Source organism: Xiphophorus maculatus, chromosome 8 (assembly GCF_002775205.1).
Source record: "Xiphophorus maculatus strain JP 163 A chromosome 8, X_maculatus-5.0-male, whole genome shotgun sequence".
In the NCBI taxonomy this organism is placed as follows: Eukaryota; Metazoa; Chordata; class Actinopteri; order Cyprinodontiformes; family Poeciliidae; genus Xiphophorus; species Xiphophorus maculatus.
This window is the reverse complement of record NC_036450.1, coordinates 8,463,256-8,488,323: the sequence shown is the minus strand read 5'-3', so window position 1 is coordinate 8,488,323 and position 25,068 is coordinate 8,463,256. Positions and strand designations below refer to the sequence as shown.

The following is a 25,068-nucleotide window of genomic DNA, read 5'->3' as shown; positions in this document are numbered from 1 at the left end:
GACAAATCTTTTTCACACTCACTTTCCATCCTTTCTGTCAGGCATTGTTACAATCTGGTGCTTCCCTCCAAGCTCAAATTAGAAAGCAGAAAATATGAAGTTTTTAACTCGCATGTTGTTTTTTGTAGTTTGTGTTTATATTGCTGGTGTTTGCATGTGTGAGAAGTGCTGTCTAGGAATGGGCCACTTTAAAGTTGACATGGTATGATAACGTTTAGTAAAGGTATTGTGGTGTCACTGTTTTTTACTCTGACATAGTATAATTGCTTTCATAGAGCTATTATTTTACTGCTGCAAAACATAAAATCTAATCTATAGCATTTATTTGTTGCTATTTTGATTTTAATGGCTTGCGTAAATGTAGACTGAAACACTGAACTGGTGACGCTGGTGTCAGCTGCTTAACAGATGTGTCACTTGTAGTTCAAATGAAGTTTTAAAGCAGTGTTACCTTTCATGAGAGGGATTATTTGTGGTGCTCCTTTAGTTTGCTTAGCACAACCCTCCAAATGAGGGAAACAATCAGCCTTTAAAACATTGATATACATTTTACTCTTCCAACATTTCAAATGAGACTTGCATTTTCAAGCTCATCAAAATATCTCTTTTTGGTTCAAGTGGCAAATATTGGTGAGATTTTAGGTTTTTTGTTAAATTTGTAAACATGTATGATCAAAACTTTCCAGGAAAGTAGAGTATTTGCTGTTTGAAGACGCTGAATACACCAGTCCAAGCTTTTGCAACAATGTGGGAAATGAAACTTCATAAATGCAGAAAGATCATCGGCATAGCAGCAGATTTAGGAATGTTATTTGTTCAGTGCTGTGACATTTATGTGACACTTGTGAAAATTTTATAGCAGTAGTGTCGCATAATGTCTCCAAGGTGTGACGGTCATGTCAGAAACTCTTCATGAACATCCTGGCTTAGCAGAAAATTACATGATATTTGCTACAATATAGCACATATACAAAGGTAGTCCTGGAACATGATTTGATTAAAGTTGGCTATATTGAAATGTTCTTGAAAAACAAAACTGAAATTTAATTTTCAGCTGCTTCTTTAGAGTATCTTATGTGTTTATAATATCTCTTACTAGAATAATTGTTCACTGCATAGCAGCTCGTGCTTTTGTTCATTTCCTGGAGCATACATTTCTGAAAGAAAACTCTGGATGAAATATTTGTATGTTGACAAGATGCAAGCTGTAAAATAAATCCAAAGTATTTATTCTGAACTTCATGGTTATTTCAAACTGTTACGTGTTTGTAACTGACGTACCTATGACAACCAAGAATGGAGTAACCCAGTCATACAACATTTCCAATCGATTTGAATAGAAGGTTTGCAGAGTGATTGTACTGTTACAGTGATAAATGATCAAGTCCAGGTGATCTGTTCTGGGTTGTCATTGATTTTTTCCCCAGAGGTCTGATAACTATTTTACTCCAACAGAGGCCTGTTTATTTCTAAGCAATTCAATATTATTTAACTGCTGCTGCAATAAAACAGATTTTTATTGTTGCCAGTCCTGATTTATTTTAATTTTTAAATGCATAATAAAACAAATGCGTATTAAATTGCTAGTTTATTCTTGTTGATAACCTTTACTTTCCAAAGGAAAAAAAAACAACTTTAAAAGCTTGGAACTATGAGGAATTAACCATTAGATTTATTTAAGAGACCTTTGGGCAAAATTTGGACTTTAATGGATTAAGGAAAATTAAAGTTGTAGGTGTATATAACTTTGATAATTTATCATTTAGCAATTTTAATTGGTGTTCATTTTCCTGTGGCTCATTAAAATTTGTTTTAATATTAATTCCAAAATTGTTGCAAGCTCATTGCCCCCAGCCACCCTTTTCTCTTCCTGTTTCCTTATCTTCCTTCATTTGTTTTGAATCTTGCAGTGTTTCTTCCTTAAACTGCTTCAGCTTCTGCTGTGGAGTATTTTGTCGAATTTATTCTGTTTCCTCTGTGTGTTTTACACATGTTCCTATTATTTTTTGCCCTTATGCTTCAGCATTCTTAACAAATACATAACCATATCTGTTGGGTTTACAGTTTTCACTCTTCTACATAATGAAAAGTGAAATTTTTTCCGTCTCAGGTTTTCGGTTCATGCTGACAATATTCCCACCTTGTTTTTAAACTCCCTTACACCTCCTCTATCCACATCAAATTCTATCGTTTTCTCTCCTCCCCCTTTTTCCTTCCGTTTTCTCTCATGTCCTTCGTCTTTTCCACTAAGCCAGAGAGAGACAGGAAGGAAGTATGTAATGACACCACCTTAATCGAGCACATTGTTCAAGCTGACCTGAAATGAATGGAGTCTCAGATCAGCTAATGTTAAACCACGGCAGGTTAAATCGCAGGGTGTTAAGGAACATGATGTGGAGCAGCTTACGCTTCAAGAACACCATCATCCTGAGTTTTCTGTATAAACATTTTTATTTTATCTTTTTATAGAGGAAAGAGCAGATGGTTCTTTATGCTTTTACTTGTAGATATATATTTCTGATGTTTGTAACGCAGGGTTTTAACTTAAACAGGTGTAAAAAAAACTTGGTTTGTTTTCACAATATGCATATTTCTTGAAATTGATAGCTTTCTGGATTTATTTTCTCATCTTAGAGATCCAGAACCTCTCCAGAGATTTTTTATTTTCTGTTGGTTTTTCCCCAGTAAAAAGAGAGTCATGACTTGTCAGCAGTTTCACAGAAATGTCAAAAAAGCCATACCTGAAACAGGCAATTTAAAACATAGTCCAAACTTTATATAAAAAAAAATGTCTTTGATTTTCAGTTTGCTGAGGTATTTTCCATTAAAATGCAACTCAACTTCTTCAGCAAACCAAATTCCACATTTTATGCATACATCTTAGAGTTGTGATGGTTAGCAAAACTCCACTCAGTTGACTACAGGCAATCCACAAGAAGTTTGATATTCATCAGTGTTTTTAACTCCAATTCTTTTTTCAGAGGGGTTTATTGGTAAGTAGAAGTGCAGAAATAACCCTGAGCAATATGTGTAGGACACTGCAGAGGTTTCCTGATAATTCAGGAACAAAAAATAATATCTTAAATTGAAGTGGTTCAATATGAGAACTAGGGACAGGTGGGAACAGCTAGACATGATTTTCAAGTACAAATATAAAACCGACCAGAAGCTGCAAAACAACCACAGCATCCATTGCAGGTTCCAGGAATGATCGCCAAGAAGACAGACTGATGATAGGTCTGCTCTAACCAGTTGGCCACACCATACGTGCACATGAAGCATAATCCATGATATTTTATTAATAATGGCAGAAAGAGTCAGGCAATGAGAAAAATAGAAAATATTAAAATGCAGGACCTGATTCTACTCAAGCTGAAAGCTGCTAAAAGTTACTAATCCAACATATTGTTTACTGAAGCAAAGAAATTGCCCAGAAACTCTGGTCTTTCTCTCGGCCACTGTTGTTTACAGTTATTCCAGCAGTCTACATGCAGTCTTTATGACTCATCTATAATCACATATTCTTTATTTTAAATTGGCTTCCTTTAAACTTTTATTGAAATCCTGTTTTGGATTTTTTTTCTGTAAGGTTGTCTTTTTATAACCACTGTACAGGAAGTCTACTTTTGGTAATATTCTTAAAGTATTTTAAACATGTAAATAAGCATCAGTAAATAATATACCCTGTGCAAAAATATATGAACATCCTGATTTCATAATATTATCTAAAGCAGCTGGCCGGCCATCAGTCATTTTACTCAACTGTATATTTATCCATCCTACATACAGTATGTGGTTTTTGCAGGGTCATTATTTATTTAAAACTTGATTATTGTAGTAATATTTTCCATTTGCTTTTTTTTTTTTTTTATTTGCTAAAGAGGATAGAACAGGTTGGATATTTGAGTCTGAAACAGGAGATTTTGATTTGAAAGATGCATACAGACATTGTTTTTATCCACACATAAATGATAATGGATATATACAGTAGTTTTTGAACTATATATATTTTTAAATCTTGTCAATCTTTAAATTCCACCACCTGCCATGTCACTGGTTTTCTTAATTAAATAATAGAGGCTGGGGCAGGATCATACACACCACCAAGTCGTTAAAAAGCTTTATGCATGTGTGCTCACTGACCTGCCTTTGTGTATTGGAGCCCATTAGGGAATTAGACCACATCTGGACAACCCTAGCTCTCATAACATGCACCCAACAAATAACATACAGCTAACATGTCATTATTGAGATCAACCTTTGACCTAAATTTGGCTTGAATAATCCCGTTTCATCTTTTTCTGATATATTTTGGTTATTGACCTTACATAATCTTTGAAGCTCATATCCAGCTTAGCTTGTTGATTTGCCACTCATTTTCAAATTCATAGACATTACTTTTTCCAGTACCATTTACTGATTACAAATTTAATTGTACAAGCAGAAATGCAGAACAGCCCGAGTAGACATGCGTATACAAGCGCACCAACAACAAATGGGTTGGGGTGTGACAGCTTTTTAGTGTTTGCAAACAGGAGTTGAGCAGGACAGAGCCCTTCAAGGAGGATTAGGCTGCTAAGTGTCATCGGAGGAGACAAGTAGGCCAAAGACCACTAAGATGTCACTTACACTGCAGCAGCCACTGTTGGCGTGTCTCTGCATGAAAGCACCTCGGTCTTTACAACTGGTGGAAAGTGGAAGTGTGAGGGAATATATATTTGCTGAAGAACAAAGGAGACTGTCTTCACAGTGAACAAACACACACACAATGTATGCAATATACGTTGTAGAGCTACTGCACAGCCCTGACAGGACCATCTGTTCCTGCTGAAATCAGCACAGCAGGATCCTACTAGCGCACACACAGTTGTAGCATGCTTCAGCTTTGGCATAGTGATAGTCTATTTATTCCCCATACTGACGCAGGACAGTACTCACACTGCTGAAATGAGTAATATGATGTGGATGGAGGACTAAATACTGCCAGATAGATAGATAGATAGATACAAAGTGCTCCGTCCATTTAAATAATTGATCATGGGGTGTTACACTGCCCTGTAAGTGTTATCTATTTTCCCTCCCAGAAGCAACATCAGCGTTTTCTCTGCCTTCTCATCAATACTCTGTTCTATGACCTCTCCTGGCCTGCACCTAAATCTGGTCAATATACAATATACAATTTCAGTAAAATCAAGCTTAAAAAACAAAGAAACATACAGCTCCAGTCAAATGCTTACATGCACTGATCATATTCATGAAAGGAATATTAATTTTAGCCTTTTAACGATTGTTTTTTTCCAGTATGATCACAAATGACTGCAGTGATATTATAACAAACAAAATTGAGTGTGCAGTTTGGATTCAGACATTTACGCATTTATCGGATATATGTTCATACATTCCCACTAATATTTGGGTTGACGCTCATGAATGAGCAGTTTGCGACTGTTAAAAGTTTATTGCATCAAGTGTTTAACTTTGTAGCAATCTCTCATTCTGTGCATGCATGTGGTGACAGTGGAAAGCAAAACCTGTTTCATAACAAGAAGAACCTAGCTCCATGTGAGCAACCAGAAGCACCAGTTGAGGAATACTTTGTATGTTGATTAAATAAATAAAAAAATAGAGTTAAAGGCATTAGTATCTCAGAATCTTAGAGGTTTCATGTGGACGAGAAACGCAGCTGTACTGATAAATCTGAGCCAGCAGTAAAATGTATTTGGAAAAAATTGTTTTTTGTCCTACTAAACCAGTTTGACCATTTGACTCCTGATAAAATACTCAGTTTTGTCCAAGTTTCATCCATCAAGCTAAAATGAGCAAAACAATAAAGTAAATACAATAGAATTAGTCACTTGTGGTCTAATATAAATATTTTTTGTTTTTTGCATATTGCATTAAAGCCTTGCCACATTTTTCAGCGTAAAGTACCACGAAATAAGCAAACTTGGTTATTTTTATGATATTTGAAAGTAAATGCTGAGTGGACAAATAAGTGAGGATGGAAGGAAAGTGCCACCCTCACACTAACATGTCACTCCACTCCAATCAAATGTGTAAGCAGATCATTAAAATCAAATCTGTAAGAGCATAAATGTTGTTCACACCATCAAGCAATTTTTACTAAACCTGTTGGAATCAAACTCAGCCAAGCTTTCTACTTCAGCAGTGCTTTGAAATTGTTGCGTTCCATTTTATTGCTCTAATTCCTGGTGGTGATTGAATGCTGGAGTTGGCAGTTGGCCCACTCAGTAATTGCGTTTAATATTTGGTTGTAGGGAGATGGTAATGGTGAAAGATGCTACAAATTGGTGTAAATTCTATTTAATGAATGCATACTTCCTCTGTTTTCCAGTGAAATTAAGCTTAGAAATGACAGGAAATGTCTTTGCTGTGAGCGTAGGACATACCGGTGATATCTGTATGTCCTTTGTCCTGATATCATTCCAGGCCACGCTGAGCCTGCTGCATAGTCCTGCATTAATGAGACATAATGCAGATAATATCCACAGCGTGTTGCTCCCTAAATATCATGTCTGTTATGCACAGTACATGTGACAAAAGTACGAACACAAACACCTTTGAGGTTTTTGCTGTTCTTGTGTGTAAATTCAATTTATAAAGGTCAAATCTGTGTAAAGGTTTAGCTACATTTCTACGATGTTGTTTCACGCCAAGTTTTTTCTTCTGGTCTTTTCTTATCAGCAGAGGAAGGAAGTATAATGATATACTTTATTTAGAGATAATGGACATTTTTATCAGACAAGAAATCGTGTTTGCTCTAGAAAGGAAAAAAGTCATTATAAGAAGGGAATCTCCCTTTAGCCTAAGGCTTAAATTACTTGTTGTGGTACTATTTATCAGTTTGGACATTTGGATGCTGAACATTTGGTTGAACAAGACGAATAGCTGTGCATTCAGAAGTAAAACTTTGAATTTTTAGTTTAGCTTAGCTCGGTTATCGTCTAAATTAGCAGATTGATTTTAAACAATCGAGAACAGCAGAGGAAACTCCCATGATTGTCTATGTTTCAAAATGCACGAGGTTTTCTCCAGCTGTCCTTAATGAGTCTTGATCATGTTGGGTTTTGCCTCCTCTGCTTTCACCGTGTATCTTCCTGTAAGCAGCTGTCTGTGTTTTGACCACTTTTCTCTTCATTTGTCTCCGCCTCTCTCCGCCGATTTATTGAGCAAACAGACGTCTGTCGGCTAGCACCTGTTAAAGCAGGCCACGCTTCGTCACAACAGAGGCAGTGAGAGGGATCTGTATCTGAGACGTGATTCTGCATCCATTCTGCTGATGTAGCTCGCTAACTAGAATGAAGAGATTTGTATGTTCTGGTATTTTTAATTACCGCAGACCTTTGCAGGTCTTTGCAGATGTTTTCACAGATTATTACTTTCATGCACACATGAAAGGAATAAAATATCTTAATATACGACCCAGGGTACTTAAGCCACCCTGGGCATTTACAGGAGCTGACACGTTTATTCACTTAAAAAGTAAAACAATCTCAAATAAAAAATTTATTAGAGATTTGTGGAGTATCTCCCATCTCTCAGTTGGAGATGCTCAACAATTCATCAATCCATGTGTTATTTATACCAACTTCTCCATGCAGGGTTGCAGGGGACTGGTGCCAATCTTCAGGGGTCAAAATACACCCTGGACAGTTTCCCAGCTTATCAATTAAATGAAACAAAATCATGGGGAAATGCATTTTGCTTTTTTGCTTTTCATGGTATATTGGAGAATTTAACAACTAAATTTGCATTAATTAGAGACTTTATTTGGTCTGATTTCTGTTACAGATGAAACCCTAAAGAGTCATTTTACATTTACAGCTTTAACTCTATTCTATTTAAAATAAACAACATGCATTTTTCACCTCTCAAAATTTTAAAGAAAACCTACGACTTGCTATTATGCAAGAAATTGTTAGGTCAGCCATTTTTCCAATATACGTACATGAGCCTTTAGTAGCCATTATGACATTATTAATCAGTGATTATTCACACTGGGCTCAGACACTATGTCACAATGTGTGTATATGTGACGGAGAGCAGCAGGTTTCTAAGAGCTCTGCAGTTAAACTAGGTCTTACCATAATGTCAAAATAAAGAAAAAATGTTTGAGTTTAGGCATTTTAAACTGTTTTTCAGCTTCTTCATTTAACAACTGTTGGCAGTTGTTGGCATTTAACAATTGTTGGCACTAATTGTGCCAACAATTACTAACCGTTGGCACAATTAGTAATTATTGCCATTTGTATAATTACCTGTACACATAATCATGTGTGTATTCCTTGAAGAAATTTATTTTTACTTTACCTGTGAGATTTCCAAGAGATTGCTAACATTTTGCAATGAGGGATATAAAAACAAAATAAACTAGAGAATCTTTGCTTTAAAACATTTTCATTCCCTGTTAAATCCTGTGTAAAAGTGGCAGCTTGAGAGAATAGCCAATCTGCAAAGGTGGAAAATAGTTTCTTCCTTTTTAGAAGCTACATAATATGTAAAGTACTTACAAATATATGCATGAGAGAAATTTACAAATGAAAAATAAATTCTAAAAACAAACAGACTTCCCTTCACCTTCATTAATATTTATGCTCTGCTAACTCTAATTAGCACAGTATCTTTGCTTCTTCTGTCTTCTGCCACTCCGTCTCCACCGCTGTTCATCTTGTCTGACGGTTATCAGATAAGAAAGGTGTAAATTGCTTCCCACAGCTTCTTCAGCAAATTCTCCAGCTCTTTTTGTCATTCTTACTTTCTTTATTTCCCCTTTCAAAATGTTCCCTTTCTCGTGCCCAACCAGGTAAGGAACTACACAGCACAGGTGTGCGGTTTTCTTCATTCATGGAGCGCCTGTGGAAATCGATGTGATAATTGGGGGATGTCATGGAGTTAATGTGTGGTTTTGGTTTCTCCGTGCAGGCCTGGATGTGTGTGTTCATGCTAATTTCCACAAACTATCTCTGGTGTTAATGAGACAGGTTTTCAGCCAGATTTTTCCCCTCTTTTCTCCTCCACTTCTCAGGAGAATAGCTCACAATCACACTTTAATGACCAGCCAGCACGGTGGAAATGAAAGCGAAATAGGAAATGGGAGCACTGTGGTGTTGTGTGGAAAAAATATAATTATTGATCAGCTTTAGTCCAAGGTAGACAAAATCGCCACAGGATATACAGTATTAACAAACAGGTTGTAAAGTTTGCACAGCCAGCATGAAACCACGGATTTGAGAAGCTGGTCTCGATAATTTCCCAAGGGGGTGATGAAGAAGATCTGCAGACTGTAGGCCACATGCTGTTTATTCATGAGAGAGCTTCATTCAGGGTTTGATTTAATAAACATTTGGTCCCCATATTGTGTAATATATATATATATATATATATATATATATATATATATATATTCCAATAAAAAATGCGAGGTATTTATCCTTCTTGTACACGAGATTCTAATTTCAGAAAAAGGAGAAGGAAAGCACTGTCAGACTGTGATGAAATTGTTGTTTATCCCTGAATTGTTCTGATAATGAAAATCAAATGGGGGGCTTTCACACTGCTATTATGCCTCTTGGCAGAGCATTTGTGTTTGTGTGCTCGCACTATAATCATGTGCATGCAGTCTTAAAGTGGCCAAGTCATGTTGGAGGAGAGCTTACCCGCCTCCAGCAATAAGCGCTGGCTCTGAGGTAACTGCCACAATGCGAGTGCTGGGACACAGGCTCTGCCACTGCCAGGTGTGTTGAGGAGGTAATTGTCATTGTGGCCGGCCCAAGGCCAACAGCTTAAAGACAGAGAGCTGAGGAGAAAATGAGGAGCAGCTTCTGCTCGAGTCTGTTTGCCTGAGGGGTTAGCTCAATATCTGTGTTGTTGCTTATCCGATTCCACTCTGTCCCCCACTTTGTACTTGTCTGATTGTTTAGCGCTCCTCTTGCTTTTCCTGTTCTTTCTGTCCTGGTGGCAGCAGTCTGTGATCATTTACAGTTCTGTCTGCTCCTCTGCTTTGCCTAAGCTTTTCAAAATTTTAATTTCTTTTTCCTTTCATCTCAGGCTTTTTGTATCACAAAGTTTAATCATCAAGCAGAGCTCTTGTTGGAAAGACAATTATATGAATGTTTAAATGAAATAAATATTTCCTAGTAGTATCATGTAATTCATTGTTTATGAGGGAACTCAATAAAATTAAAAAGATCATTTCTTTGTGAACAAAAATCAAAGGTTGAATTCATCTCGGTGGTCTTTGAAAGAATGTTAGAGTATTTTTCTCCTGCTTTCACCATTATATAGCTTTTTTTGTTCTTATATGTTATTCTTTGAACTTAATATGAAACAAATGATATGAAAAAACAAGAGCTTTTTTGTGAGAACACTATTATTTAAAACAAAATAAAATTAGGCTCAGTGAATGCCATCTGTTGAATTTCCAAAATAAAAGTGATAGAAGTTCATTAATTGTTTTGTTTTGTTGTTGTGGCTCTAACTGGACATAAAAAGAAAATCAGTGGCCGCAAACATAAAGTGGTTTCAACAAACGTTCCACAAATGTGAAAAGGAATCATAAATTCAATTTCTGTTCATTTTGCAGCTGTATTATTGACCTATAGGGAGGGTTTGTTGGGCTCAAGAGTGTAAGCCAGTGAATGAAAACAAGCACATGTTTGTTTAACATCCCCCTCCATCACAGCATTGCCAGCCCATGAATTATGAATAAGGGCCTGTGAGGCTCTTTGCATGTATTTTCCCTATGTGTGTCTACATCTATCTGCTCGTGAACTTATCCGTTAGTCTGTCAGTTCCTTCTCTGTTTCATGTATCCATTGTACTTTTACACACCTTGGAAAAGTTTACATGTTGAATTTGTCCATATTTTTCTCACATTTCTCACAAGAACCACAAAGTTCAATGTGGATTATTGGAATTTGAATAAACTAGATTAACACAAGGTACAGATTATTTATGAAGTTAGAAAAAAAACATTCTTTTTTTTTTTTTTACTAATAAAAAGTGTTGCATGCATTTATTTTTAACCTGCTTTCGCTCTGATAGCCCTAAGTAAAAGCCTGTGAAATCAGACCTATTAGTAAAGAGATGTCTGTGTATTCAGGAGATCAAGTGATTACACAGATATAATGTTTAGCCTACTAACCGTTTTTGGGACAATGTATAATAGACTAACGGCTGCAACATGATGTTGGCAGCATCCTGCGTTGAGGATAATTCTTCACAGCAAGAACGGAAAAGCTGCTCAAAGTCCATAAATTAATTTAGCTATTTATCCAATCTGGCTGAAGTTGAGCTTTTTTGTCAAAAAGAAGAAGCAAAATAGTATTTGGGTATGCAAACCTGATGAAGATTTAATTGCAAATGTAATTGAAGGTGGTTCCACAAAGCATTGACAAAGGTATCTGCCATTTTTAGATTATTGTTGGCAAAACGTTTTTGAAAACCATGTGTCCTTTTCCATTCAGTCTGTGGTGTTAAAATGTGAACAACTTCAAGGAATTTGAATAACTGTTGTTTATATGTTGCACATTAAATAACTTCGTAATGTAGTGTTTAGTAAGTTGTTGTATTATTGATCAAACCTTTCTTATTTTCTCTTTCTGCTGTTCATTCTTTAGAAACCATTGTTCTAGAGTGGCCAGAGTGAGAGACGAGCACATGAGGAGCAGAAGCGTCTCGCCATCAACATCCTGACGAGTAACCTTGCTTCTGCACCCCACCACACGCCCTCCAACTCCAGAAGTGGGCGTCAGCAGGAAGGAAACAAGTGACCACTCCTCCTGCAGGCATGGTAATGCACTGATTGTTTTGTAGGTGCTGGGGATTTCTTCGTGGGGGGTGTGGATTATCCACAGTGGAGAAATCACTTCTCTCGAATAGAGGCCGTGAGTTCGATCTGATAAGTTGTTACACACATCGCTAACAGATAGTGTAAGTCCTGGCTGAGAAATAGATGTGTGATAAAGGCTTGTTCAGGGCAGATAGGGGAGGAGAGCTCATACATCAGTGAGAATAGAGTAGATGTTGAGAGGCTCTGCAATAAGAAAAGAGAATGAGTTATGAGCATTTAGAAAATGAAGAAATGCAACAAAATAGATGAGATGAAGGTAAAAAGAGGCAGAAAATAAAACCATTTACAGCATCCTTCAAAATAATATAAATTCTTATAAATGTTTTTAACAGCAGTAGCATAATATTACATTATAAATGTAGAAGATCCAACCTTTAATTTGGGAACAATTGTAGCAGTATCATCTCTGGCACCATAATGAGCTCAAACATATGGTCTAATCAACTCAGAAATGGTTAACCTAATACAAAACTAACATTCTTCATAGCAGCCTCTGTACCCTGACCTAAATCCAGTGCATAAAAGTGGACCCAGGAAATTGTGCAAAGTAGATTTGTCAAAGATCCCTCTTATTCTATGCTCCAACTTTGTGAAATGCTGCCAGGAAATATGTAGCTAAGATTCAGCAAAAATACAAAACCAGCCTTTTCCGTTTAAATCATTTACATGAACGTGTCAAAAACAAAAAACTACCAAGAACACAGTAATGGAGAAGACTGCTGATATAAAAATTGTCTAAAAGTTTCCCCAAGTTGAAAAATCTACATAAAGCTGTTCTTAAAAAATCTGGTTTTATGCAGATTGCTGTATCTAAGTATTCCTATGGAGTGTTGAGTGAGATAGCAAAAGCTGCATGAGCAAAGATGATTACCAAAGCTACTTAAAGACTAAGAGACAAAAAACAACGATTTCAGGAACTACTTCAAGAGTCGCCTCACAAAGGCGTAGCCAGAATTTCAGTTACAAATTTTGCTTTTGCCAGATGAAGCTTCAGAAGTTCCTTGTCTGAAAAAGGACTGGATTAATCCTCAGTGGCCTAAAGTCATCTCTTTTTCTGTTGAAAATAAATGCAGCAAACATAAATATTCTACTTTCTTCTATACTAAAGGAAACTTATTCCACTGCAATTAAATAGGATTTTATTTTAATGCATTGGTAATGCATTTATTTAATAATATCTCATTAGCATGGGATGCAAGTAGTGTTGAAGGTTCTTTATGTATGGCTGTTTTTCATAGAGCCAAGCCGTTTTCTCGTGACCTTTTGAATTTTCTCTTTAATATTAGTATCACTGCATAATTAATATTTCTAGATTTAATTAATGTGCTCTGTCTTGCTAATATACTCCTGACATTTAGTGAGTAAATATTATTGCTTAATAATAGCTCTTTTGTCTCCATATTTTGCAGGTTTAGAAAGAGCAAAGAAATGTAACAACAAATTTTTTAATTATGTTAGAAAAGGTGTAAGATGCCTGTTACAGGAGCACAGAGATACTGTTCAAAGGAACTTCAGCACTGGGTGGAGAGGACGGCTCAGAGGATCAAAGAGAGCTGAGGAAAGAGAAAATGACGAGGGGAAGCAAATAAGACCATAAAACATAAATGATAGAATAATATGAAAATAACGGTAAAAAGGAACGTTGAAAGCAAAAGGGGATGTGCAAAGTGGAGGGGAGGGGAGGAGTGGAGAAGGAGCGTTAGGAGCAGAAAGGTTGAGGTAAAACGTGTGCGGGACGGAGGATTGATTAATGGTCTTGGCTTGTGACAGTGGAAGTTCCTTTCCCATGGGGGGTGGGCTGAGCAGAAGATGAATTATTAAAAAATAGAACAAGAAAAGGGAGGAGGAGAAATTGGTACAAAAAGTGAATAAGTGGAAGAGTCGTTTGTTTGAGAGGCAGAGGAAAGAAGAAAAACGGGGAGGAGAGGAGAAAAATGCATTTTGAGAAGAAAACAAGATGTTACTGGTGGTGCTGAGGTTGGACATTGCACAAAGGGAAAACATAGCTGAGCTCATAAATAACCAAGGGTAATGAGACCAGTGCATGCCCCATGCTGCAAACTCAGTACTGTGATTACTCCTGACTTAGGGCAATGCAGCAATTGCTGACCTTGGCAGTCGCGTCAAAATGCAAGCCAAACAACAGAGCAAACAACTGTTTTCATTGATGTTTCTATAGAAGTTCAATAACTACACTTGCCTACATTTTGTTTGTAAGTGTACACTGTTCTTTCTGTCTGATTGTTTGACCATGTGGTCACATTACTGGTGACAGCCTACATTCTAGACAAGTTATCCCAAATCCTTAGAAAAATGGGATTTTGTATTTCGCGTGAGACACCTCGGCACCAGATTGGTGCAGTTGTTAGCCCAGTTGCCTTGCAGCAGATGATCATAGGTTTGATTCCTGTGCCACCAAAGCACAACTTATTTTTTCTGTTGAAAAGAAGAGAAGACACCAAGTTAAATTAGATGGTCTCTCTACTTTCCATTTCACTTTTCTATTCAGCACCAGTTTTAGAAAAAAAAAAGCCAGCCTTAAAAAAGAAACATAAAATGAATGCTTAGTGTACTAATAATAGATCACAGAGTAGGGATTAGCCATTAATTTTTCATTTCTAAGTTTCGTATTTACAATACACCCTCTTTGAAAGCTTACTGGCTTCTGGTTTGCAGTTCCCAAACTTCTGAAACAGCTTTTCAGATCTCACTGCTGCACTGAGTTAAGTAGAAACCATTTAATAAACCACCTGGAGTTTCTCCAGACATTTCTTTAAACCAAAGCTTCATGCTCAATGCAGCTGAGCAAAAGCACATGAAACGTGTTATGAATTGTTGTGAATTGTATAGAAATGACTTATCAAGTATGATGCTAAATTAATATCCAGTTCTAGTCTGAAATGCTTGGTTTCTCCCAAAGGTAAATTAAATGTTAGTCAAGCAGTTTCAAAGCAGTTGAAATTTTCCACCATCATGTTGCCAAAATTAGTTTTTGGCATGCAGAAATTGCATGCATAACACTCAAAATATAATATTTCATCACAGTGGAGGATGTGATTTAATATATTCCGCAACTCTAAACAAAATTTAAATAATAGTATTTAGTTGTTAGCCGTGATGTAACTAAAAATATGTTATGTTGTTTTAGCTGAAGCTGAACTAATGCTTCCTTTCTGCTGTATTAAAGCCAAATAGACCATGTAATGGATTGCAGTGTTAAAACTGTGATACCATGGAATTGTCGTATTTTTATTGTGTTATTTTATTGTTAGTGTTCCACTCCAAATAAGTATTTACCAGAATTGACTGCTGGTACACTGCTTTCAGCAGTTTACTTCAATAACCTGTATTACAGGAATTAGAGTAACTTTTGTAACATTTTGCCTTTAAGTAAGTATGAAATGTTTTAAATCTTTACATTTTGGGGGGGTAGATCTATAAATCCTAAGCCAAGAGATTTGTTACTGTAGTGTATTTGTGTTTTTCTGTGTCACTGTTATTTATGTCCATTTTATGTTCCTCGAGAATTTAACAATGTATATTTTATTTAAAGGTCAGTATATTTAAATAAAATGAATATTTCACTCCATCTTGTATATGATTGGGGTAAATGAAGGTTCTTTTAGCTGGTTTTTAGCAACTAGGTCATAAAGTGTTATAGAGCGCCTATAAACCATGTTTCTGCATTACCAGGAGGAAAGTACAGAAACACACACACATACGCACGCACGCAAACTAAATTAGTAGAAATTAGGCAGTGGGTTGATGTTTTGGAGGCTGATTTATGGGCTTGACAGATTCTAACAGAATTTCTATGAAAATCGTTCTTGTCTAAACAATACAGTCTGGGAATACTGATGCAGTATGCATGCAGCATAACTGTTCCAGTATATGGCTTTGCTGTAGCTCATTTCCCCCCCATGCTTTCAGGGCAGCTGATAGACTTGGTGCTAATGGTATTTCTGATATTTCGATGAATCCATGCGTGGGGTTTTATTTATATATTTTGATGCATGTGTACCCTGCTATCTTGCGTATGTGATGTTCTGCATGTCTGGTAATTTGAGAGACAGCTAGTGCGAGTGCACACAATAAAGCAGGATGGTGGAGTGTGGCGAGGCCGCCCTGCCAAGCAGAGTGCAGATAAATCACAGGATGAATTTTTAATGCAATCCCCCTGAGGCTGCTGGATATTGCAGTGAAGGCACTGAGTTGTTGCTTTTTTCCCCCCTTCTGTCTTGCTTGTTCCGTCTCTCAAGGACTATTTTGAGATTTTTTGAAGTTTCTTTGTCTTTCACATGGTTGCCTTTTGTTCTAAATAGGTGTGACATCTTCCCCAAACAGCACTTCTGAAATGTTTTTTTGCGTGGTATTTATAGGTGATGACTGTTTTTCTGGATATTAGTTTCACTGTGAAGGCTTGTGCTGTCAACTTTTGAACAAACCTTTTTTTTTTTTTTTTTTTTACTTCAGCTTCCCAAAAATAATAAAAGTTATTTATCTATCTCTGCAGTTTTGACACCTTTCTGCCTTCATCTTCTTCTATTTATTTTTGTGCTTTTAACACATTTAAGAGACTTTTATCACCTCCACTTCCTAAATACAGAGACACACACGTGCACAAAAATGTTCATAGGTTCTGATTAAAAAGTTAAAGGATGTTCAGGGCAGCTCACATGACCACATGAATGAGGACTACACTTTCTATCACAGCTGATATTGCTCTAGTAAGCCTTGTCCTTGGCATTGGGTCACGTAATTTATAGCAGATGGCTGCAGAGACAGGAGGAGTTTGGAGGAGACAGGCAGCAGAGGAACGGAAATTCGTGGATCCTGCTCCATTTAGTTGTGAAGTAGCTGCTCCTACTCTCTTCAGTGAAAGAGAGTGTCACCATTTCAATTAGGATCGGTGTGGACTGATGTGCTTTTACTGCAGGGCGTTAAGGACAGATGTGGAGCTTATGGACAGAAGTGATGACCGTGACTGATCATATCATGTTTTTTATATCTATATTCCCCTGTAACCATCCTGTATGGTTTGTGTATATTGAATCTTTCTCAGATTTTTATCCTGATATTCTATGTATTTTCTTGCATTAGAGTGTTTACACATTAGTGCACACTGTAAGTTGTAAATGCTGTGTAATGTGGTTATGTAACACGGTCCTGCCAGCTGGTAGGTTCCAGTGGAGCATGAAATGGAGTGTAATTGGCAAGTGTGTGGTCTAAAAGCACCAGTGACATGTGAAGGTGTACAGTGTGTGGAAAAAATGTCCTCCTCTTTATAGATTTCTTTTTTCCTTAGGTATTTCATATTACCAAATACATTATAATATGCAGTTTTCAAATAATAATTTCATATTTAAAGAGTGGGCTGGGAGTAGATATACAGGCTTACCTGTGCCTGTGTGAAGATACATTGCTCCCCTTCTTAAATTATGAATTAACCACATTTTTCTGTTTAAACATCATTAGCAACCCTGGGCTACATTCATGCCTGACCTGTAGATTCAAGAAACCCACTAAAAAAACTTTCCTGACAACATGTAAGCAAACAGATTTAAACAAACAACACATTATAGCTTGGGTTAAATAAATTAATGAACAAACATCAAATAGTAATCGAAATCTGTGAGTCAAGGAACAGTTAAAGCACCAATTTTTAAAGATGAATGTGTCCATGAATCATTATCTACAAATGGAGATAACATGAAACGGTGGTGAATCTGTCCAGGTGTGACTGGCCTACCACAATTTACTTAAGTATATTGACGGGTCTTCCAGGAGGTAAAGAAGAACCTAGCTCAACATCTACAATACTGGATTGGTTAAAGTTAAGGGGGTGATGATTTAATAAGAACAAGTCAAAAACACAGATTTGGGTGTGAGTATTTGAGTATTTAATTTGGATTATTTACCCCAAAGTAAATGATGCTCACTCATCTAAATGAGATGAGTTAAAATAAAGTGTGAACTTTACAACGACTCTTGAGGTTGTCACAGGAACACTGGATCATAACCTCTGATTTATCTTTCATGCTTAATTTGTCTGCTTTCATTCACCCGTTTGTAAGCGAATATGCTGTACAGGTAACTTCTGTCTTTAAGACTGTTGTCAGCCGAGAACAACATAACCATGAGTGCCTAGAATAACCTCTGAGTCTATGTTTGAAGGCCCATCACATCTATGCTTCCTCGTCCTAATGTCAGCAGTGTTATCTCTACAGACACTGGCTCGCAGGGTCGATTCTTGTCAGCGAGTCCCACTTAACTGTGTTGATTTACGTGGTCATCACAACAGCTGGCCAACAACGGCCCCCGCAGTCAAGGAACGCAGCTTTACATACATAAATTTGCTGGCACCCTCCTTCCTCTTAGTTTGGTTTATGGTTGCAGAAGCTCCCATTAGCCACAGCTCATAAAATTTGCTACGACCGCTCTGTTAAACACAGCTTTGAGAAGACACACAAGTACAAGATAAACCCAATGTGGTAAGAAAATGTTGGATGAGCGCTCAGATTGATGTGTTACTCCTGAGTAATGTCATTGTAAAATCAAGTTCATATACTGTACGTGTCAGTGCATGAGAGGCGTTTTGATATTTCTTAACTTATTTCTTCATTAAAAAAAGTTTCCCCACCAAGATGATTAAACAGGACACTACTTAAAACTCATGTCATATTTTAACATAGGGGTATCTTAATGGTATCTTAATTCACCTCATGTCTCTCCTGTTATTGGCTGCATAGTTTCAAAGAATCTGAATTGAACCTTTGTGCAAACTCTCTCAAATGTTTCCAACAACACTCTACATCCTGAACCACACAGACTGTGAGGCTGCAATTATTGTGCTGCGCTTGTTCTCCACGCTGTTAATGGCTTTATCTCAGTCACTTCAGTGAAAGAGAGTGTCACCGTTTCAATTAGGATCGGTGTGGAGTGTGCGTGGTTTTTCTTTTGTGTGCATGTCCTTATGCTGTGGGTATGTGGACGTGATTATTTAGTCCAGAGGAGTTGCCGCCATTTAGGAATGTAGATCTCAGGGTGACGCTTTAGTTTTAGGATTTATAAAGAAAGCTTTTTGTTCATCTTCGAGAATTCACAGTTGAGTATGTGAGCGCGTAAAGGTCCTTGGATTTTAAGTAGATTGATAATAGCCCTCAGGCTACACCACTTTGAAAAGGTCATCTCTCCTTTTTGTGTGTGTGTGTTGCTTATGAGCACTGACGTGTTGGTCTCTTTGAGTTCATGTGTGTGTTGGAGAGAATAAAGGGAAATGTGGGGCTTTGAGATAAGCAGGTCTACTCTGCAGCTTGGTAGGAGCGCCATCCTCACACTTAACTGTGCACCTCACACTTAGCAGGAATATTGGTATTGTCTACTATTTAAAACAAAAATGAATCTCTCTGAAAATTTTGATTTTATTTCTATTGTAGACGACGGGCATATTTCTGAAAACAAATAGACAAAGAGAATCAAAACGGAAAGAAGAATACTTATTGGTGTATAGATTATAAATTATGCAACTCCTTACATGTTTTGTTGTGTATTCAATGAAAACCAAACAAATAAATTTTGAGTTCACCTGAAAATGTATATTGATTTTACCGGTAGGAGTTTCTGAAAGCACTAAAATGCCATTGTGAAAGATAAAAGTTGTGAATGATCACCTGCGAGACTGATTCTGGTGATGCTCCTGCGGTGGAGCCTTTTGTGTTTCATTGTAATTATTATTTTTGGAATATGTTTGCTTTTCTTTTTAAAATTCTTACCACAGACAAGCTGTGTTATTGTATGTGTTCCTTTATCAACGAGAGTAGTTTTGTATCCACTGAATGTTCTCTCTTTTTCTTATGAGCAGATATAAAAATCTGCTTTTGTCAGGATAAATGAAGCACATTTGTAGCCTGAAATGGTTTTTATATTGCACATGAAATGTGCTGGAATTGCAAGCCTTAACAAAATAGGTTTTACTTCAATTGTCTATAGTTACTATTATCCAGTTGAAAATTATCAGTCCCTTTCTGTAAAGATTAAGGCAAAGAAGTGATCAAACCTCATAGTCTTGGAGAGATAAAGATAAATCTTCCAAATACCAGTGAAAACAGCAACTATTGGAATAATTTGCTTGCTCTAAAGCCAATAAAGATTCTTTAGTTAATTATTGAGAAAGGTTTGAATAATATTTGACGTAACATTTACAATAAAATGTGACTGGAAACTTTTTGTTTTTAAATTGTGTCTCATTTTACATTCTTTTATTATCTTTTATGAGATGCTCATTTTATTTACTGTAAGAAATCAACTTTTTGGTTAATATAAAAACATTTTACATCGAAATCTGTCAGGGTATAACTGTGTCTTTATTGTATCAACTCACTGGCAGTGGATCAATGGACTCATCACTAGTGTTTTTATTAAAGATATTTTCTCTATGGCACCAAGCTTTGAGATGTGAAGGCAGAAGGGATGAAAACAAGCCAACGTTTACCACGGTGTTTTTTATGTAAATCCATATGTAGATCCAGAGCTCTGTCTGAATGCTATTTACTGCAATATGCAAAAAACTAAATACACCGTTGCACCCGCTGCTCTACTTTATTCATCTCTTTACTTTCCCTTTCATCTTTGTGCCTCCTACTTCACAACCATTTTTGTTCCTATCCGTTTATAAAGACTCTGTACTGTTCCCATTTCCCGTTCCTGGTGTTATCCATTCTCCTCCTCCTCTGCTCCCATGGCAAGCTCCCTCTTTTTTCTGTCATTAACTCTCCCTGAGAAACCCTCATTTGATGTTTCGCACCTGGTGTCTTCCATCAGTGCTTCCCTTTCATATACTTCCTGAAGAGTAAGAAGGAGCAAATCAGAAAGACTGAGGGGCTGACATGAATTCCCAAGGCCAAAATGTCTGATTGAGTTAGGAAAGAACGGACAGGGTATGAGTATGGGGATAGGATTGACTTCTAATGGCTTTTTGTGCTTACGTCTCTGGGTTGGTGAGCTCTCACAGACTTCTTATTCACACTGTATGCTGTGTCAGCAACAAGAAATGCTCCTGCAGTTTTCATTCTTAACCATAAGGCTGAAACAATTAATCGGAATAATTGGATTAATCGTGATGAATCGATTATTGAAATAATCGCCAATTAATTTAGTAATTGATTAATCATTAACTACACTATGCAAACACAAACAAAGATCAATTCCTGAAAAAACAACATATTCAGAGCAGTACTTAAGGTAAAACTCTATAAAATATATCTACATTTTGCTTTTAAGATGAAAACACCTTTGTCAATATGATTTACCTGAAACTCATCTGGTGTGTAGTTTTAGCTTCACTTGGTTCAAAATCACTAAAGAAGTGCTATATTACAGCATTTTAGGAAATAAAATGTTTATTTTTAAAAAATTATGGAATTCACATTGTTCAATGTATTTCTAATATTGTATTTTTAAAACGTTGCTGTCTTCTTTGAGGAAATTGTTTTCTTTCATTACAAACAGGTTTTCATTTTATGTAGTTTTCTTTCTATTTTTTCCTATCGGAATGACTAAGGAAGTTGTTTGTCCTCATTTTCAGAGGTCCTTCCGTTCCTTCAGCAACGATGACCGCCATGTCATGGCAAAGCACTCCACCATCTACCCCTCCTCGCAGGAGCTGGAAGCCGTTCAGACGCTGGTGTCCACCGTCGAGTGCGCGCTCAAACAGGTCGCCGATTGGATGGAGCAGAGCAGCGGCGACGCCCCTAACAGCAACTTCGACAGCCAACCAGCAGACAGCACAGAGGAGGACGATCCTGGTGAGGAGCCCAGAGAAGAAGCCGAGGAATCCAATGAGGGATACAGGTAAACGGAAAATACACCTATTATACAACTAAGATTTATTATTAGTTTTAGAACCACAGAAACTGTTTATATCAGTAATGTAAAAAAAAGATGCTGACTAACATTTTCATCTCTAGATGCTTACTTTTATGATATGCCTCTATTGCAAAATCACTAATATTCTTTCATGTCTTTTGATTTTGGTGTGCCATCTGCAACATCATCAGTGGCCCCCAGATAGCCATGTTTAAGCAACCTTCTTTAAATGCTCCTGGAGTCGGTGTTTCAGCAAAGGGAAATAACTCTACAGCTTTTTAGTGTCTTGTCAGGCAGAGTCTTCATGGTTGAATATCTTCATGAATCGTTTTTTTAGAAATGGTTCGCTAGTTCTCATTACAGTGCTGAATTGCTCTGTCTGATCTGATTTTGTCGTATTAACTGCAGCACTGTATTTTAATAATTTAATCAGGCTGCCTGTAAGCTGATTATTATGTCAAGGAAACAAGGTTTGACACGTTTTTTGAACAAAGCTGTTTACAAAGAGCATGGCTTTTAATTGTCAGACAGCAAAAAATAATAACTTTCTGCAGAATATATTATTTAATATTATGAACATTTACAGCTTTGATTTTTATTAAAGAAAGACCTGTTTACGTTACTCTAATTGTTGTGTTTCAACTTGCAGTGTATGATCGTTTTTACATTTATTTGTAAAGCAGAGAGTCTGGCGGTGGTGGCATGCTCTGTGGAGTGATGAGGGTCGGTCTGGTGGCCAAAGGACTCCTGATCAAAGGCGACATGGACCTGGAACTGGTGCTGATGTGCAGAGACAAACCCACACAGACACTGCTGGACACTGTCTGTCACAATTTACCCACACAGATTCAGGTTAGAGATGCACTCTGACCCTTTCATACACACAAGCAAGCATGCCAGTACTGCTGGCACTGGTATTTTTTTTCCCTACAGCTGGTCCAAAATTTTCTTTTGACATGCACACATTAGAATTTAATCTAATTCTCCTTTTGAATGTGAACAAAAAACAGTAAAGGTTTTTGTAAAGAATTTCTTACTGGAAGAATTTAAGCAAGCTGAACAGGCTTCCAGATTTTTTTTGTACTTTTCTGTCTCTGTTTGCCAGCGTTCACTGTGCTGCGAGCAGAAAAGCTCTGTGGGTGTTGGTGTGAGCATAAGTAGGCACGACGCAGCAATATCGTCAAGTGTGAAGTTGAGAGGTGTCATGTCCATGTGTCACATTTCCTCATTAACAAGTCATGGCTCTGAAGTGAAGCTCCTGACAATTATCCAGGGATAAACTCACACAGGGACACAACAAGCTAGCCCAGCAAAGCTCTTATTTTTAAAAATTCCTTCTGCCTTCTCAAAGAACGTCTTCTTTTAAAAATGGAAGAGGAAGTATAGTTTAAAAAACTCAAATTATCCACAATGCAAATAGTGCTTTAACTTAATTATTCTTGTCGGATTAAACTTAACATTCAGCAAAGATCCTGTTTACAAGTAGATTATGTCATTTATTAGGGTTTGCCTATAAGACATATGGGAAAACTCTTCATTTTCAACAGGGCTATGTATAAATAAACTCTGCCTACTAAGTTCACTATTATCTCCTGAGAGTGGGACAAGTCACATTTTTCTCTCCTGTGGATGTGTGGAAACAGGCAAGAAGTCTCATATCTGAGATTTTGATTTTCTCCTCAGAGCCAAATGGCCACTTGTGAGTCATTGCTCACTTTGACACTGGCTGTAACACTCAGAAAAAACACTTGTTTTACTCACAGAAAGATTTACAATGAAAACTGCAGGTTTGCTTTAACTCCATGATGTAAACAAGAACCTAATCCCTTTGGTATTACTGATGTTTTTGGTGATTTTCCACCTGATATTTAAAGTATTATAAACATGTGACATCACAATCACAAATGCCAGTCTATTCTATTGTAATTTTATTAAATAGAATAGTAGTGTATGAAAGTTATCCCTCAAATCCTTTATGTTTTGGAAATTTTCCTGGCTCTACACTGCTGGTTCAGTACCAGGCCTTATTCAAGTGTTCAAACCAGCTGAGTTGGATCATTGAAATCTTTAAGAAGCATGCAGAACGTTAATCCTTGAGGACCAAACCTGCTGGACACCACTCTGATAGAACAACACATAGTAGTACTGCATAACTGTGAAACGGAAGGAAAGTGATATGTGGTTCACCCTTTACTTTTCCGTCTCTGAATAAAATCTAGCAGTTTCTTTCCAAAGTTCTCTAATTAGTAAACAGAGTCCACCTGCTGCGATTTAATCTTAGCAGTTTTTTTTTTCATGAAATATAAACAAACAGTCTCATGGAGACCAAACAACTTTTCAGCAAAACAATCATGTAGGAAAACTAACACTGCATTTCACTCTACGTTGATGAAACACGGTGCTGTGATAGCATCATTCATTGTCGATGCTTTTCCTCTGCAAGGTCAAAGAAGCGTCCAGATAATGCACTACTTTGTGCTGGTCTGGCCAATGGTGGACAAGTGAAATGCACTGATGTTTGCGATTACAAATCTGGGACAAAGGTGGAAAGTCGGTGTTTCTTTCCTGTTATACTTTTTGTTTTGTTTATTTTATCACGAGCATCAACTGAAAGCTTTAGCCGAGCCGGATACATTTTGCGTCAGCTTTTATTCATCTTGTGCCCTTGGCCCTCAACCATTTGTTTTTGTCTATTAACCCACTGCAGAAGCTGACGGAGGAGAAGTACGAGGTCTCAAGCTCTTTGCCTGAGGCAGCCATCCTGGTACAAACTACAACAGATCCAAAGCTTAAGCTGAAGATCACCCTCACCTCACCCGCCATGAGGGACGATGAAGATCTCGAGGAGGAGGAAGAGGAGGAAGAAGGGCAAGGGGAGGAAGAGGAGCTGGAGAATGGGGAGGATGGAGAAGAGGTGGTGGAGCTGGCAGAGGCAGAGGTTGTAGAGGAGGAGCAGGAACAGGAAAATGGTGAAGGTACGAACCCTGAATTGGGAAGGTATTAATTTTTATTATTTGCTAAGACTGTCCTCCCGTACTCACACAATTTTTTTTCTGTGCTAAATGTGCGTCTTGTGAAACCTAATTGTTTTTGTTCTTAAACAAGAGTTTTGAACTCATTAACTGATGATGACACAAGACAAGACAGGAACAGGCAGGAGTGAGTTGAGGATCTAAAACTGCAAAAGCGTTCATAAAAATCATTATTGAAAAACACATTTTTGTAGTGATTACTTAAATCTGAACACAGATGTTTTAAGTTATTACTTTATTAAGATAAAAAATATATTATTATTGTTTTGATTAATTTAAGCAATAGTGTTGCACACAAGA

At 37.1% G+C, this 25,068-nt stretch overlaps 1 protein-coding gene across 6 annotated transcripts in view; it reads left to right on the top strand.

Annotated features, from left to right (window-relative positions):
* Positions 1–25,068, top strand: part of strbp (spermatid perinuclear RNA binding protein) — an 84,545-nt gene that overhangs the window by 29,872 nt on the left and 29,605 nt on the right. For 5 of the 6 annotated variants that reach the window (XM_023337722.1, XM_023337724.1, XM_023337723.1 and 2 more), the window contains 4 exons: positions 11,640–11,812; positions 21,456–21,721; positions 22,417–22,588; positions 24,444–24,711. In XM_023337722.1, coding sequence (XP_023193490.1) covers positions 11,810–11,812; positions 21,456–21,721; positions 22,417–22,588; positions 24,444–24,711 — 709 coding nt within the window. In that variant the 5' untranslated portion in view covers positions 11,640–11,809. The remainder of the gene's footprint in view (positions 1–11,639; positions 11,813–21,455; positions 21,722–22,416; positions 22,589–24,443; positions 24,712–25,068) is intronic. The other variant, XM_023337725.1, reaches the window with a different exon arrangement.